The sequence below is a fragment of the Beta vulgaris genome, chromosome 9 (genome assembly GCF_026745355.1).
Source record: "Beta vulgaris subsp. vulgaris cultivar EL10 chromosome 9, EL10.2, whole genome shotgun sequence".
Lineage (NCBI taxonomy): Eukaryota > Viridiplantae > Streptophyta > Magnoliopsida > Caryophyllales > Amaranthaceae > Beta > Beta vulgaris.
The window spans coordinates 22,777,343-22,794,916 of NC_079210.1; the positions used below are offsets into that span (position 1 = coordinate 22,777,343).

The 17,574-nt window shown below is 38.0% G+C and overlaps 1 protein-coding gene across 2 annotated transcripts; it reads right to left on the minus strand.

Annotated features, from left to right (window-relative positions):
* Nucleotides 1-144: 144 nt before the first annotated feature.
* Nucleotides 145-17,251, minus strand: LOC104903036 (protein THYLAKOID FORMATION1, chloroplastic). Of its 2 annotated transcripts, XM_010691008.4 has the most exons (5): nt 16,832-17,251; nt 2,356-2,623; nt 1,420-1,636; nt 458-573; nt 145-346 (listed from the first exon to the last, which is right to left on the minus strand). In XM_010691008.4, exons 1-5 carry the CDS (start codon nt 17,031-17,033, stop codon nt 283-285), a joined length of 867 nt encoding a protein of 288 aa, XP_010689310.1. In that variant the 5' UTR covers nt 17,034-17,251; the 3' UTR covers nt 145-282. The 2 variants fall into 2 exon arrangements, with proteins under 2 accessions (XP_010689310.1, XP_048491792.1); XM_048635835.2 differs by lacking the exons at nt 145-346; nt 458-573; nt 1,420-1,636; nt 2,356-2,623 and adding an exon at nt 11,267-14,890 and having other exon boundaries at nt 16,832-16,973.
* Nucleotides 17,252-17,574: the final 323 nt, after the last annotated feature.

Sequence of the window (17,574 nt, forward strand, 5' to 3'; positions counted from 1 at the left end):
GCACATTGTAAGTGAACATTTGAAGGGGTAATAGTTGACATGGATTCCCCACATCTTTGATAATTTTTTTTACTGAAGTGAAACAACATATATAATTACAATTACAAGTAACCTCATTTAGTGAAATCTAATAAGAGCATGGGATAATATAAACATATATATGTAGCTCTCATGTTCTCTAAGTTACTTGGGAACAAAAATAAGGGCACTGCAGATGCAGAGAAAAATATCTGTATATTATCGACAGCAATGCTGTGTACAACACATTCAGTATGCTCTCAATCATTTTGTAACTGCCTCGTTAGCTTTTTGTATGTCTGATCTCTCTTCTCTTTTCTTCTTCTCTCTGCAAGGAAGAGTAGAAAATATAAGTCTTCTCTTGTTTTGATAACAATATAGACACATTATGTGGCCTGAATAAATGAATGTGTCGCATCTTGCATGTGAACAAACTTACCTCTCCACATACTCCTTCAACAGCTCTTTGGCTTGTACAAGCTTTGACAGGAGGTTGCGGTATACATCAAGATCCCGATCCACATTTTTCTTGTTTACATTCAACGCAGAGCAAAGCTGTCATAATAAAGGGCCCGAAAAAAAAATCAGCAATTATATGAATAAATAGTTTTAGGCATGTGATTTAAGAGCTTTTACCAACATAAAGAACATTCCCTTTAAAAAAGCACCCTGAAGCAAACAGCACTTTTGACATTTTGTCGTAGGGTCCTTGTGACATTCAGATATCAACAACACTTTTGCCAAAGAGACTCGAAAGGTTAGGTGCTTAATTGCATTATTTGGCAATTGTGAGTCAGAGAAGGAGCTTAATTGCAGATTTGACATGGTTAGCAAGCATCAGCTTTTCTGGCAGCCAATGAAACTTAACAGGGAGCTTCAAAAGACAATCAGAGTCCCAGCAGACACATCACACATATACTGGAGCATAATCTTGAACAAATCATGACAATACACTTCATACTAAACAGAATTAAGATGGATCAGTCAGAAGTTCATCAGTAATTTTTAAAAATCATGACAATTCGATTTCTTCTAAACAGAAATTAAGATGGATCAATAAAATGTTCATCAGTTTCATAAGATATCGAAACTCACATCAAAGGCTGCATCGAACTTTAAAACTTATCATTACCATGAACTAACCACTAGTTCACAATAAGCTACTGTATAATACCCTACAGAAGTTCAATAATGCATTCTATATATACATAATAGCAGCTAGACAACACCAAATGTAAGATGCAGTATACTACTGCATTCCATAAGATGAGTTGTTATGGTCAACTGAAAGTGAGGAGATAGAGAAGACATGGAATTGCATGTATATAAATATTTTCGAAGTCACACATGACACTTGTTTGAAACTTGCATTCTCGATATTTATGAAATTCAAAGACTGACCTTCTCTAAGATAGTGGGTTCAGATGCATTAGCCAATTCAAGGAGACGAAACAAGCCAACTGCAAAGAACCGACTGTAACTGAAACTCCCAGTACCACCAGCTCTTCCTGCAATATCCTTTAAAATATCCTCAATTTCGCCTTCTCTTGATGAAAAATCGACCAATGATGCAGGTGTTTGGGCACGAGCCCACTCCTCCAATTTTTGTGCATCTTTCCTGATGAATAGAAAATTTCTCATCACTATTTGACTCAGAATGTTGTATCAACTTTTATGACACAAGGGAAAAAATACTGGAGCATAAAAATTTGACATAGTCATGTAACTTATATCAGTATATCCCAGGCAGGTGATCTAATAGTTGAGGGAGGGGCTAACAACAATAACACACAATCATAATGTGACACCCTCAGAATTGAGAGTCAAATATAATCTGCCCACCTCTAGTTAATCAAGTGTATAGTAGCATTTATGGAAAAATATGTAAGTTTCCAGAGGCACCTACACCTGTGAAAAGATGAGTCGGCAAAAGGATCTATTTGAGTCAGTTGAAGGATGACAAATAAGGAAAGCCAAAATTATTTAACTGAGTTTATGACAGAAAACATCAACAACTAGTATACGGAAGAAAGTTTTATGTAATATTAGGGAGTGGAATCAACTCAACCCTGAAGAGAGAGTGAGAGAGATGATGGTATATTGTTCTCAGATATTATATGTTAAAAGATCAGCAGTGAGAGACATGTGTTGAAGATACAACTCATTGACTTCTTCAGATTATGCACTTTTTGCTCGTGAAAACCATAGGAAACTGAAATTCTTATTATCTAAAATAGCTAGCTATTGCTACTAGGTGGTAGTTTTTGCTAGTGGGACATTTTCTCTAATATTTTCACCTTAATCTGATACTGACAGATAATTGCAACCAACACAAACCTGTACTGCTCTGGATCCTCATTTAGTGCATTAATGTAAGCTTCAAAGATAGCACTCCGATCTTCATCACTCGGATATCCTTCCATTAGCTGATCATAGACAGTAACAAAACCGAGAGCAAAAACAGGATCATATCTATATGTCCTTTTGTATCTCATCAGATGTTGCTGAACGATCAACTCTTGTAGCACATTGTTGTAGATACTAGGAATTGGCCGTTTATAAGCCTTGAGAAAATTCAGCTTCGTCTGGGATACCGGAGGAGTATCTGAAAGAAATTACAATAAAGGATTTTATGGAACTGTCAAAAGAATACCTGTACAAGATTTTTTATTTTTTTTCCATTGTAAGGTTGATTGTAAATACAACTAGGCATTTTTACAACTTCCCTCAGCAATCATGTTTAAAGGAAAGAAAAAAATGAAGTTACTTGAATTTAACTACAGATAACAAACAATTCAATACATATACCCAACTAGGCTGGAATATAATAAAATGCAAACCAAAAGATATACTATAATTTTATTTCTCCTTTACCCCACAAAAGCACGTGGAGCAATTGATACTTGTGGAACATTTTAGTATTAAACAAGTAAAGGAGCTTCCCATTTTGATAAAACTATGCATTTGCGTGTCCATTAGCTCCTCCAAGAAAAAAAAAATGTCCATTAGCTCCTTCCTTTACGAGATTCAACTCTTTAATTGGACATCAATTGATGCGTTCATATACAACTAATTGTGGTCAAGCCTAAGGCCCTCACCAATGAGCCAAAAGTCATTATACAGCCATGTGGTACCCAATCGAATCATAAAAACATGACACGTGTCCTAGCGCCAATGGATCACTAGAAGCCGATAATTAACAAGCTTGAGGTCATCTATGAGGTAGGTTGGTGTTTTTCTTAATATTCTAACTCCTTCAAGAAGTTCTTTATCAACAGAGCCAAATGCAGGGCCATTGCAAATCACAACCCTATCAGGCTGCAGGATGATGACCTTCTCTGTCTTGAGAACCAGTGAATACTGATAGAACTGTAGTCATCGATGTTTGGGCCAGCAAACACATGCATCAGCCATCTCAACAATCGCAGCACAGAATGCAGTGCTCACTGCTCTTCAGCAAGTCCTGATGAAATGTGAATGGTGCTCTTGAGCTAGGCCACTGGGCAAGGTCATTACCAGTGCATAGCCAGATGCATTAGCTAAGTCACAAAGGTGTCACAGACCTTGATTTAGAAAGAATCTAATTTACTTGATGGTGATCAGTCATGGTACCCATAGCATTGCTTCTTTTTGGGCCAGACCCTGATTCCATTGAGCTTTTTCTGGTCGTCAAGCATATGGCAGACTTGACTCACTTCCTTGCCCTTCGGCCTCTCACTTTCTTTCGTCACATCTCTTTAAAATTGGGGACAAAATAGCTATTCCCAAAAAGTTGAACAGAAATTCCCTTCCTTTCTGTAATAGCCCCTTATTGAGGAGAGGCGGGAGGAGCTGCGAAGGAGCACACCGCGATCCTTGGAATGACTGCGGGGCCTCCAAGTCCCCCCAGCATGGTAGAAACTTCTGTTCTGTTCAAGGAGATAGAAGGTTCTGACTTTGTCAAGGCTTGAATAAGCTAGTGGCGAGCATCCAGATTCAACAAGCCGCGAGGATAGACTAAACCAGCTGTATCAAGATCTTAAATAGCCTACAAACGCCGCTTGCTCTCATTTATTACTCTTCTTCTGAATCAATTCCGAGCTTACTTAGTCATAGCAAAGAGAATCCTCAGCCATATTCTTGAGACCAATTGTTTGGTTTTCTTACAGGTCCCTAATCAACGTCCAATCCTACATTCTTGCTCTATACTTGTTAATATTTATTTTCCCCCTGGTACCTTATTTCATACCCAAGCAGTTGTGATATTTCTGTGTTGGCAAAGTTACACATAAAATGCAATCAAACATGGAAAGTCCAAAGAACTTTTGGCATTTACTTAGGTATAGGCCAAATATTTGGACCTGTAAATAGGGAATGAAGAACTACTATTGGGATAGGAAGAATACTTAAAATTATTATAAAATAGAACATTTGACAAGTATCAACTACGGCTCAAGCTCTCAAGCAAAGAAACCATATGAGGAGCATCTGGTTATAGTGGAGACAGTAAATTCCGATTTGGCAAAAAAATTATTGGCGACTCCTGTACCTTGCAGCTTAGGACTAAGTAGAAACAATTAGATACAATTATCTGTTCAATCACCAAAGTTCCAAAACTATCGCTAGCTTGGCAGATGGAGCATGTTATACGGAAGTAAAAAGTTTGTGATGGATTAGGATAGTAATTTGGGTTGAATTAGAAAGTAATAGTAAATCAATCAGTGGTCTTTTAAGCTATCTAGCTCATCCTACCTATGAGTCAAATAAGATGACAGATAAACCTCAAACTGGCTGCAGCTCGAAGCAACACATTTTGAACAACGCATAACATACTCACTCATCACGAGCAGACCTATATGATGCAAGAATTGTGGACCAAGATCAAGGAGCCAACCCTGCTGATCCCAGTATGCTTTTTGTTAAAAGACAATTAATATCCTATATGATGCAAGAATTGTGGACCAAGATCAAGGAGCCAACCCTGCTGATCCCAGTATGCTTTTTGTTAAAAGACAATTAATATCCGTGGCTATCATGGCATCATGCTTGTAGAAAAAAACAATCAATAAATAGGTATCTAATGCTAGGACCTGAGTTCCTTAGATTGGCAAATGGAGAACAACAAGACAAATAAGTAGCCAAGGATAGATATTGTGTTGAAGGTAGATTTCCCTAATAAAACCCTTACTTTCGAGAGGTAAGGACTCTCCCAATTACAAGAACTTCTATACTGATTTCTGGATATCTCTTGATGTTGAGCCATGCTCCTATTTATATACATCAGCTCTCTTCTTGAAAATACTGGCTAGTGCCACCTCAGCATTCCTTTTAAAAGAAATCTCCCAACAGATTCTGTTATGTATAGTCAGAGCTTATTTCCTTCTTCCACAATTTCAGTAGTGCCAGCTGTAGCATGGGTATTGGTGAGTGTAGCTCCCTCCAGGTGCTTCCTTCTTTCTCCTGGTGTACGTATGCAGGGGTAAATCTAGCAGGGGACTTAGCAATACCCCCTTCCCAATTGTACACCATGTCCTCAAGGTGGAAGTCAGGGAAGCGGTTGTCTAGGAGCTGCACATCCTCCCAAATGGCTTTAAACGGGGGTAAGTTGGTCCACTTGATGAGTATTTCTGCAACTTGGGTAGGATTAAAGGGTGCTCTGACTCCCAGAAGAGCCTCAGTGGTCAACTGTGGGGGTAGGGAGGCAGACATCAGAGCATCCCCTATGGCTTTCTTGAGTTGTGAGACATGAAAAACAGGGTGGATTCTCGAATGAGGTGGAAGGAGGAGGTGATAGGCCACTGTGCCAATCTTTCTCAGGACCTTGAAGGGTCCATAAAACCTGGGAGCTAGCTTTTGCAGCTTGTAAGGTTGGAGCTTCAAATACAACCAATCATCCACCTCAAAGTGTACTTCTCTTCTTTTCTTGTTCTCTTGCTGTTTCACATCATGTTTCATATCATTCTGAGCAGCTAAAAGGTGAAACTACAACTCATCTAAGATAGCATCTCTCTCCAAAATTTCCTCCTCTAAGGTAGAGACTGCTGTACTCCCTTTTTCAAACCTGAATAATGGAGGGGGTGCCTGCCATAAACTGCTTTCTATGGAGTACACTTGGTGGAGATGTGGGCACAGTTATTGTACCAGGCAGCCAAGTTCCCCACACCAAGGGTTTGCCATTGCAAAAGCACCTAAGATAAGCTTCAAGGGTTTTGTTTACCACCTCGAGAGTGATAAGCAATGCTTCTGTGAAGTAGGGTACCCTGAAGTTTGAACAATTCTTTCCAAATAAGACTAATGAAGACTTTATCTGTGTCTGGAACTATTGTTGCTGGGAACCCATGGAGCTTAACCACCTCTTTAATGAACAAGGAGGCTACAGATGCAGCAGTAAAAGGGTGTTTCAGACCAATGAAGTGCCCGTACTTTGATAATATGTCTACTATTACAAGGATTGTGTCCCACCCTTTGGACTTGGGCAAACCCTCCACAAAGTCCATGGATATGTCATCCCAAATTTGATTAGGAATGGGTAAGAGTTGCAACAAGCCTGTTGGGCCAAGGGTGGAAGTTTTGTGTTGTTGACATACATGGCACCCCTGAACATAAGCAGTGACAACCTTTTTCATGCCCTTCCAAAACCATTCTCTTGCCATTCTTTGATAAGTTTTTAAAAACACCAGAGTGCCCCCCAAAAGGAGAAGAGTGGTATTCTTCTAGTAAAGCAGTGGTTAAGGAAGAGTTCCTTGGAATCACCAAATGCCCTTTATACTTCAAAATTCCATGCTCAATTGAAAACCCTTACAAAGGTAATCTTGTTGCTACTTCAGTGGTCAAGTGCTAGATGCTAGTATCCTGTTGAATGGCTTGACCGCTTGAGTGACCATCTGCTAACTAGGACTATGGGAGCTAGTGATGGTATAAAATTCCACTTCAGGGGGCTGCTTCAACTATTCTGTTCCTGGCCCATGGCTTATACTTTATCTCAAAGTCAAAACCCACAAGCTTTCCTATCCATTTTTGGTAGCTAGGACCCACTTCCCTATGACTCAACAGGTGCCTTAAGCTTTCTGATGAGTGTGGATAGTAATATGTCTCCCTATCAGATAAAGCTTCCATTTCATGCTATAGGTGTCCCTGCTGGAGCAAGACAGCCCCTAAACCATACCCATGGGCATCAGCCTCTATTACAAAAGGAAGGCTAAAATCTGGCATATGTAGGATAGAAGCCTATGCGAGTCCCTTTTTCAACTGTTCAAATGTCTTTGTTGCTTCTGTGGACCACCAAAAAGCATTTTTTTTGAGTTGATGAGTGAGTGGCTGTGCAATGCTAGCATAACCTTTCACAAAACGCCTATAATACCCATCTCTGAGGTCACTGTAGCTTCTAGGAATAGGCCAACCCAACATGGCTTGAACTTTGGATTGGTCCATGGCTAACTGAGATAACATGCCCCAAATATAAAACTTCACCCTTCCAAAACTCACATTTCTTTTTGTTTGCATAGAGATGGTTAGCAGCTAAGGCTCCCAAAACGACATTCAAATGTTGCTTGTGTTGCTCCATGCTAGTGCTATATATCATATATCATCAAAGAAGTCCAAGACAAATTTTCGAAGGTAGGGTTTAAAAACCTAATTCATTAAGACTTGAAATGTAGCCGGGGCCTGGGGCATTAGTGAGCCCAAAGGGCATCACCAAAAACTCATAATGACCCTCACGGGTCCTAAAAGCTGACTTATGCACATCTTCAAATTTCATCTTAATCTGGTGACACCCAGACTTAAGGTCTAGCTTAGAAAACACACAAGAGCCTACTAACTCATCAAGAAGCTCATCAATAATGGGTATATAATATATGTGAGGCAAAATTACATTATTAAGAGCTATGTAATGAATACAAAACCTCGAAGACCCATTTTTCTTTTTAAGAAGCAAAACAGGATTAGAGAAAGCACTATGTGATGCTTGTAAGTTGTATGATACCAACAGTTAACATATCTTTTAAGCTATTCGATTTCATCTTTCTTTTTATGATTGAGGATATATATAGGGCCGGTCACTAACTGCATGTGTCCCATGTTTCAAATTAAAAGCATGTTCATGGCCCCTTTTAGCTAGGAGACCAAATGGCATATGAAACACCTGCTCATAAGTTGTATACTGGGTCACCTGCTTCCTCCATCATCTGATTGAATTCTACCCATAATCCTTTGCCTTCCTTTTTCAGGACTCTGATCATGGCTTTTAATGACACCCCTGTTGTACTCAATGCCGGAGTGTTGTCCCCACATTTGTATTGCAACGTTTGTGTCTTCCAATTAGTCTCATACTCCCCGATTTCTCAAGCCACTGAATGCCTAATATAATATTTGAATTTCCCGAAGGAAGGGGAAGATAATCCTCACTACCATTGTCTCTTGAATGAGTAAAGGAACAACCTGCAAACTCCTTGCCCTTGTACTTCTCCCCTATACCCAAGGATACCTCAAACGTGTGGAAGGTACCCAAGGATACCTCAAATGTGTGGGAAGGAGTGATGGGTATGCTCGCTCATTTGTCATCACAACGGAAAATTTGTATTGTAGTTCCTTCTCACTAAGTCTCCTTATTTCTCCAATGGTTGGGAGTTCAGTTTAGATTGGCTAGATGAGGCATACTGATTTTGGGCGAGGTAATGAAAGAGTTCGAAAAAGTGGATTGGTTGGCTGATATGAATGATGCGATTTGGTGGAGGAAAAGGAGGGTGTATAGGATTGGGTATGGGTTAATCCAGGCTAGTAAATGCTTCTAGGCTCCCATCTCTTCTTAGTCCCATAATTCAGTTTAGTTTCTATATGGACCGCCAACTCCATGGCATGATCCTGTTGGAAGCGTGATGGACACACAATATTTTGGTAGAATAATATATAGAAAAGAAGACAAAATGTACTAAATAATAACTCTTATATTTCTTATATGTGTTACAAAAAGAATTACATAATGCATTTATATAAGGGTATTGTAAACTAATTAATGAATGTTACTCCTTATTCTTCCCTCGTCATTCTAACATATTAATGACATTCCTTGATTTTCTCCCTATCAAGCATTGTATAGTCAAGTTTAATTGCTAATTTTAACACTCCCCCTTAAACTTGACCTTCTCACAATCCCGATTAATTTTTGCATGCGAATGAAGTCTTCAAACTTTAGTGGCTTTGTAAAGATATCAGCAATTTGGTCCATCGACTTTACAAACTTCAATTCAATTTCCTTCTGTTCAATGCATTGTCGTATGAAATGAAACCTTGTGTCAATATGTTTGCTTCGGTCATGAAAAACTGGATTTTTGGCCAAAGCAAGAGCTGACTTATTATCGGTCATAATCTTAGTGGACTCCATTTGTGGTAGTTGGAGTTCCTTCAATAATCTTCGTGGCCATATTGAGTGACATGCAAACGAGGTTGCAACAATATATTATGATTCACATGTAGAGAGTGTAACAATTGGTTGTTTCTTTGAACTCCATGAAACAACATTATTACCAAGTAAAAATACAAAACCAGTTGTACTTTTGCGATCATCAACATCTCCAGCAAAATCACTATCACAATATCCCTTAAGTTTGAAATCATCTGAAGTAGAGTATAACAACCCATGATCTAATGTGCCTTTCAAATAACGGAGAATTCTCTTTGCAGCCTTCAGATGAGAAGTAGATGGATTTTTCCATAAAGCGACTTACTAGTCCAACAAAAAATGAGATGTCTGGCCGAGTAAATGTCAAATATCGTAGACTTCCGACCAAACTCTTATATAAGGTTGGATTCACCTTTTCTCCATAAGGATCATTTTTCGATAATTTCAGCCCACATTCCATTGGAGTGCTCACTGGATTAACATTTAACATATTGAATTTCTTCAATACTCCTTTTGTATAAGCTTCTTGTAAGATAAAAATTCCTTCATCACTCATATCTGTCATCCATTTGATGAATCTTCCAGTGAGTCCCTAGATAATAGGACATGAGTCCCTAGATACTCCTTTTGTATAAGCTTCTTGTAAGATAAAAATTTCTTCAATACTCCTTTTGTATAAGCTTCTTGTAACTTCAATTCCTAGATAATAGGACATGAGTCCTATATCTGTCATCTCAAATTTGCGTGCCATTCTTTTCTTAAACTCTTCAAACATTTCGATACTACTTCCTGTGAAAATTAGATCATCTACATAGATGCAAACATAGAACACATCGTTGTTTTTTTTCTTGACATAGAGTGCATATTCATGAAGACACCTGGCAAATCCATTTTCTTGCAAGTATTTATCAAGCCGACTAATCCATGCTCGAGGTGCTTGCTTCAACCCATATAAAGCCTTTTTCAATCTTAATACTTTATTTTCTTGTCCTTTGACAACATAACCTTGTGGTTCAATGTACACCTCTTCTTCTACAATCCATTTAGAAAAGCTGATTTTACATCCATTTGATGAATCTTCCATTGAAATTGCGCTGCTATTGAAATTAGCAACCTCACTGTCTCTAATCGGGCAACTGGGGCAAATACCTCTTCATAGTCAATTCCTTGTTTTGCTTATAACCTTTAGCAACAAGCCTCGCTTTGTATCTTTCAACATCACCATTAGCATTCTCTTGATTTTGAATACCCATTTGACTCCTATCGCCTTTTTTCCTTTTTGGAGTGGTGTCAATTCCCATGTTTCATTCTTTTGAATAGACGGTATCTCTTCATTCATTGCACGAATCCATTCCTTATGTTTCTTTGCTTCATTGAAGCTCATTGGTTCAATATTAGAAAATAAGCAAAATAATGAAGTATTATCTTCAAGCCTTTCGGTGACTTCATAAAGATCAGAAAGACTTCTAAACTCTTTGGTCCTTCACTTGAACTAGAAGACTCTCCACTTGATTGCAATGTAGGTGATGTCCTATGAGGAGATGTTGGTGGAGTAGTGGGTGTAGCCTCCGGAACATGATGTGTCGAATTTTCTTCACCAAAATAAGAAAGAAAGTTGTAAGATTCTTCCTCTTCGGTGATGTTCCAATCCCATATTGCCTCTTCATCAAATTCTACATCTTTGATCACTAACTTGCTAGTGCTTGGATTGAACAACTTGTAACCCTTAGACTTTTCATCATATCCAATGAAAAGTAATTTCTCACTTCGATCATCAAGCTTGGACCTGAGTTGCTTGGGAACTTGTGCACAAGCAATGGAACCAAATATTCGAAGATGTGATACACATGGCTTCCATCCACTCCAAGCTTCCTGAGGCGTAACATTCTCTAAGCTCTTTGTAGGGGAACGATTTGACAAGTAAACTGCACATGAAACTGCTTCTGCCCAAAATTCTTTAGGCATCTTCTTGTTTTTCAGCATAGATCTAGTCTAGCCCTGTTGAGAATAGTCCTATTCTTTCTTTTCGCTACACCATTTTGTTGTGGCGTTCTTGGAACAGTAAGTGATCTGCGTATTCCATGGTCCTCAAAGCATTTGTTGAATTCATTGGATGTGAACTCACCACCTCTATCTGTTCTCAATGCTTTAATCTCATAACCACTCTCTTTCTCAACCATTGCTTTGAACGTCTTGAAGGTGTCAAATGCTTCTGATTTATTTTTCAAGAAATAAACCAATGTTTTTCTGCTATAATCATCAATGAAAAGAATAAAGTATGAACTTTTACCAAGTGATTTGGGTTTGATTGGTCGGCATATATCTGAATGCACCACTTCAAGTGGCTTCGTCGCTCTTGAAATAAATGGTTTTGGAAATGCCTTTCTTGGTTGCTTACCAGGTAAACATGCTTCACACAGTTGATTAGGATGATCAATACAAGGCAATCCTCTTACCATTTTCTTGTGTCCTATCTCTTTAAGATTTTCAAAATTAAGGTGACCAAATCTCATGTGCCACTTCCAAGAAGGATCTTCAGCACAAGTCTTCAAACACATTGGACCAATTGTTTGTAGATTAATCAAGAACATTCTATTCTTCGTCATAGAAACAGTAGTTATTAGATTAGAGTTTCTATCACGAAGCCATAACTTTTGTCCCTCCATCATAATTTTGCATCCATTGACTTCTAAGAGCTGACCCACACTTAAGATATTACTTCTTAATTTATGACTTGAATCTTTTAATTCAATCATAATCGTACCTTTTCCCTCAATTTTTACTTTTGAGCCATAGCCAAAAGTAACGTTGCATGTCACACTTGTGTCCAGATCAACAAATTTGTTCTTGTCTCCTGTCATGTGGTTACTCGCTCCATTGTCAAGATACCACGTTAAATTATCATCCTTCTTATCTTCTATTTTAAGAGCTAACAACATAGTTGATTCTTCTGTATCATCCTTATTTTCAATAAGATTTGTTTCTTCCTGCACCTTTTTTGAATAGCATTCCCATGCAAAGTGGCCATATTTGTTACAATTGTAACATTGAATATTAGCCTTATCATTACTTCTCTGGTATTGATTCATTCCTCTACCACGTCCATGACCTCTGGTAGAGGTTTCACCTCTAATAATTTTGGGAATTTCGATCATCACCCCCTCTTCCTTGACCACGACCACGTCCTCGCTGGCCGCCTCTACCACGTGATTGATAATGTTGCTTATCACGTGTAAATCCTTTATTGTTAAAGGATGTCCTGGCTTGCAACACCTGCTCATCTTCCTTCTTTCCTTTCTTAACCATTCGTTGTTCATGGGCTCGAAGTGACCCATTCAATTCATCGATTGTCATTGAATCTGAGTCCTTAGTTGACTCTTCGATAGCAACCACTACGCGGTTGAAATCAGAATTGAGCGAACGCAATATTTTTTCTACTACTCGAGAATCTTCCATCGATTCTCCAAGCCTCTTCATTTGATTCACAATGTTTAGAACTTTTGTGAAATAATATGAGATGGATTCTTTCTCCATCATCTCAAGTTTTTCGAACTCTCCTCTTAGAGTTTGAAGTCGAACCTTCTTTACTCGACTTACACCTTCAAAGGAATTGTGAAGGGTACACCATGCTTCTTTTGAACTTCTTGCATTAGCAACTTTTTCAAACATGTCATCATCCAAACCTTGATGGATGATTGTAAGTGCATTCTGATCCTTTTTCCTCTCATTATCCAAAGCTTCTTTCTCTGTTTGGTTTAACTTTGTTTCGTATAACCTTTCTCAACAATCTCCCAAACACCTTGGGCTCCAAGAATTGTTCTCATACGTAGAGACCACTTATCATAATTTTCTTTTGTAAGTTTGGGATATTGGAAAGCTACAACATTAGTTTGTGACGCCATAATATAAACACTAGCTCTGATACCACTTTGTTGGAAGCGTGATGGACACACACAATATTTTGGTAGAATAATATATAGAAAAGAAGACAAAATTCACTAAATAATAACTCTTATATTTCTTATATGTGTCTTACAAAAAGAATTACGTAATGCATTTATATAAGGGTATTGTAAATTAATTAATGAATGTTACTCCTTATTCTTCTCTTGTCATTCTAACATATTAATGGCATTCCTTGATTTTCTCCCTATCAAGCATTGTAATGTCAAGTTTAATTGCTAATTTTAACAGATCCACAGATTGTGAGCTAATGAGTCCCATTTCGTTGTTTATGTCCTATTTGAGCTTACTTATAAACTGGTTTGGAGTACGGAGTTGGGTATTCCTTCCAAAGGGGCCAAAAGCTCAATGAATCATCACCTATACTCCTCCACCACTCCCTCGTGGCTAAGACACTGCTAGTGCAAGGTAATTGTCGTTTCGCGAAAATTGACGCAACATGGTTTTCATCTTCGACCACCTCATATTGGATGTCGACGATTCTCCCTGTGGTACTAGAGGAGCGCATTTCCGTCCATGGATACGACAGTCGCCTTCACTTGCTCTTTCGCGTTCAGGGCTTCAGGCTATAGAATTTGAAACTCTTATAATCCACCCATCTGGATTGTACCGGTGGAGATGGGTAGATCCAACATTTTTGCACACCAATTGCCACCACCATGGTACCTCCCTCCATATCTCATGTCATCCTCTTCGCCACCACCATGGTACCTCCCTCCATATCTCATGTCATCCTCTTCCTCCGTTTCATTCCCAAACTCCCCCATTCTACTTTCTCTCCTTTCTTCCCTCCTTGCAAACTCACGACAGCAAGCTTGCTCGCTTGGCGCTTCCCTGCCCATCTCAGCATCTCCACGAGCTTCCTTCATCCCGTTCATACAGTGTACCCATCTCTATTGTCAAATGTTGTGTGGCTTTCTCCATACTAGTGGCGATTTGGGCGGCCAACATCTGCGGTAGGGGACCAACAACTAGTTCCACCACTAACGCCACTTCCTCTGTCAGCGCGGCGCGTAGATCTATAATTCCTCCAAATGTTGAGTTCGTTGAGTGTTCGAGACCAAATTGCTAGGACATGAGTTCCTTAGCTTCGCAAATAGAGAACAACAAGATAAATAAGTAACCAAGGATAGATATTATATTGAGGGTACATTTCCTTAATACAACCCTTACTTTCGAGAGGCAAGGACTCTACCAATTACAAGAGCTTCACTACTATTTTTTGGATATCCCTAGATGTTAGCCATGCTCCTATTTATATACATCAGCTTTATTCTATAAAATACTGGCTAGCACCACCTCGACATTCCTTCTAAAAGAATTCTCTTAACAGATTATGTCATGTATAGTCACAAAATATTTCCTTCTTCCACCATTCCAGTAGTGCCATATATAGAGCCAGTTGTAGCATGGGTATTGGTGAGTGTAGCTCCCTCTCGGTGCTTTTTCTTTCTCTTGGTGTATGTATGCAGTATAAAGGGGTGAATCTGGCACGGGACTTGGACTTAGCAGTTCGCACTTTGCACTATACTGCCATTGTGGAGGTCAACATGTATCTCAACAAATAAGATGTAGTGTCTAAGGGCAAAAACACAAAGCAAAAATAAGGCATATAAATTTAATAGCTATAGGAAGAAGAGTGAGCCAATCAAATGGTTTAAGCAACAAAACCAGTTTACTTGGCTTATGTTGATAAGAAAGGAAGATACGACACTTACACGTTAAGTTTAACCCAAAAGATAATTGGTAAATATGTATACTTTTTCCTTATCCAAAGTTGCACAATACACATGAAAATAAAGGAATTCTAACACTTTCATGCATACATATATCAGTCTCTCAAAGTTTAAACAAACCAATGAAAGAACATCTATTTTGGGGTGGGCATCAGATAGAAAGTCAAATCCTTCTGAAGTTGCATGATGATGATCATAAATGGATCTACGCCACAACTTTGAGAGAGTGGAAGTCATGCAATTACATTAATGGCATTCGACACCAAAATCAATTGGCATAATACAAAATACGCACAATGTCACTCGAATAATATGAAATGAGTGAGTAGCATGATGTCGATGACTCATTATAGTTTCATAGGTTTTACAAATATCATAATTCATTTCACAATTAGGTAAAATTTTCATATATAATTTCTCTTTTGGTGATGAGACTCACACTAAATCTAGAACACATCAAGGATTGGTGTGTAGATGATTGATACTAAAATTATGATCACATCAAATGCTTAACGATCTTCTTTGGCAGAACATAGAACAATCAAATTCACACTCAATGTCACAAGACATTTACCTTTAAACTTTGTAGAAAACATGAATAATATTAGCAAGTTAATTAAGTAGCATATGGCTACAATGATGTGGTAGGGGAAGTGAAGCATAAACGAAGCAGACATAGTTTATCCACAACAAACAAACGCAAGAACTTTGTGCTAAATCTAGAACCAACAATATTAAAGAGTATATAACATGCATGGCTAAAAGATAAACACGTACTTGTTCCATCTCAAAAAGTGTTCTGATAGATATATATCCACAACTGTTTTTTATTGGTAGTCAAAGACACACATATACACTTGTGGTTGGCTGGATGTTGCATACTGTCATGTAATTAATTTAACTCACTCGACTAAACACTGTTTCCTACACTTCTTTCCCAGCCATCATAGGTAATTATACTGCGGGTAAAAAGCCAGTTATATCACTGTCTACCGATAATTTCTGCTCCTCATATATCCATTCATACATGCAAATAGTGCATATATCCGATATATACTTCAAATAATACCAAAATCCGAGAATAAGCTTCTAATGGCTTTAATACCTCTCAGCATTTCCCAACGTCAACTAATATATGCAACAATTTTGTTCGAATGATAAGCAAAGCATCACACACACACACAGAGGAAATAGGAGCCTTATAATCATTCATCAATCAATCACAAGTCAAAAGCCATCAAAATTCATCAAAGTATACAGCATAATACTATAACATGACCATAAAATCACACTAAATAACGCTCATAGGTAAAATTTAATCAGCCTTGAATGAAGAAAATAATGACATTAAATCTAGCCTTACGTTTGCACTCCATCATATCTAATCAATCACAAGCGTCAGAGCAAATCAACACTGAAATTTCACCAACTTAATCAAATTATACAACATTATACTAATACATGACCATAAAATCACACTTAATAACGCTCATAAGTCCATTTAATCAGCCTTCAACCAAAAAAATTAAGGACATTATATACCTTACTTTGCACTCCATCATATTGAATCAATCACAAGCGCAAGAGCAAAAGAACATCAAAATTTCACGAAATTAATCAAATTATACAACATTATACTATTACATGACCATAAAATCACACTTAATATGCTCATAAATCCGTTTAATCAACCTTCAATCAAGAAAAAAAAAAAAATTCTAGAAATTAGAAATACCTGTAGTAGGGGACATGCACTGAATCACCAAACCAGAAGAAGAATTTGAAGCTCTGACAGCTGCAGAAAAATCACAGGAGAAATTCGAGCGCAGACGAATCGATTCGAAAGCAGATGAAAAAGTTCGCGTCGAAGAAAAATTCACTCGTCGCTCAAATGACTGAGATAATGCGGAGAACGACAGTGATGTTACAGCCGCCATTAAAGATAAAGCGAAGCTCAACTACACAGTATATTGTGATGAAGGAGAGGAGAAATTTTGGGAGAATTCTTGTTGTTTATTTTATGTGAAGTTACGCCATAGAAATGCGTAGTTCGAAGGAGAAATTCTTAGCTAATGAGACTTGAACTTGTTTATTTTTTCTGTTTTTCTCTCTCTGTTTGATGTAGAAGCTGATGGAGGAGTCAGGAGAGGCTGAAAATAGAGGAGTTTAGATTATCCAAGTTTATCAAATCCAAAATTTTGTCATCCCTTCAGTTGAGCCATTAAAAGATTGACACGTCGATTGTCAAGGTGAAGGGTGATGTTGACTTTCTCAAATCTTAGGTTTACTGTATGACAAGTCGATTAGATTTTGATTTTAGGGAAATTCAACCTTTTCTATTTGAAGGGAATGGAAATTCAATTTTTGTACTATGATGATTAGGTCCAGTATTTTGGGAGTTATTTTCCGTCTATTTCAGTTCAATTTAGTTCTTCATTTAAGGCATATTCTCTTCGGTATAAAATAATTGAACTGAAT

Excerpts from the sequence above, each read along its gene's own strand:
- LOC104903036 (XM_048635835.2), bottom strand. The coding sequence starts at position 12,732 with ATGGGTCACTTCGAGCCCATGAACAACGAATGGTTAAGAAAGGAAAGA.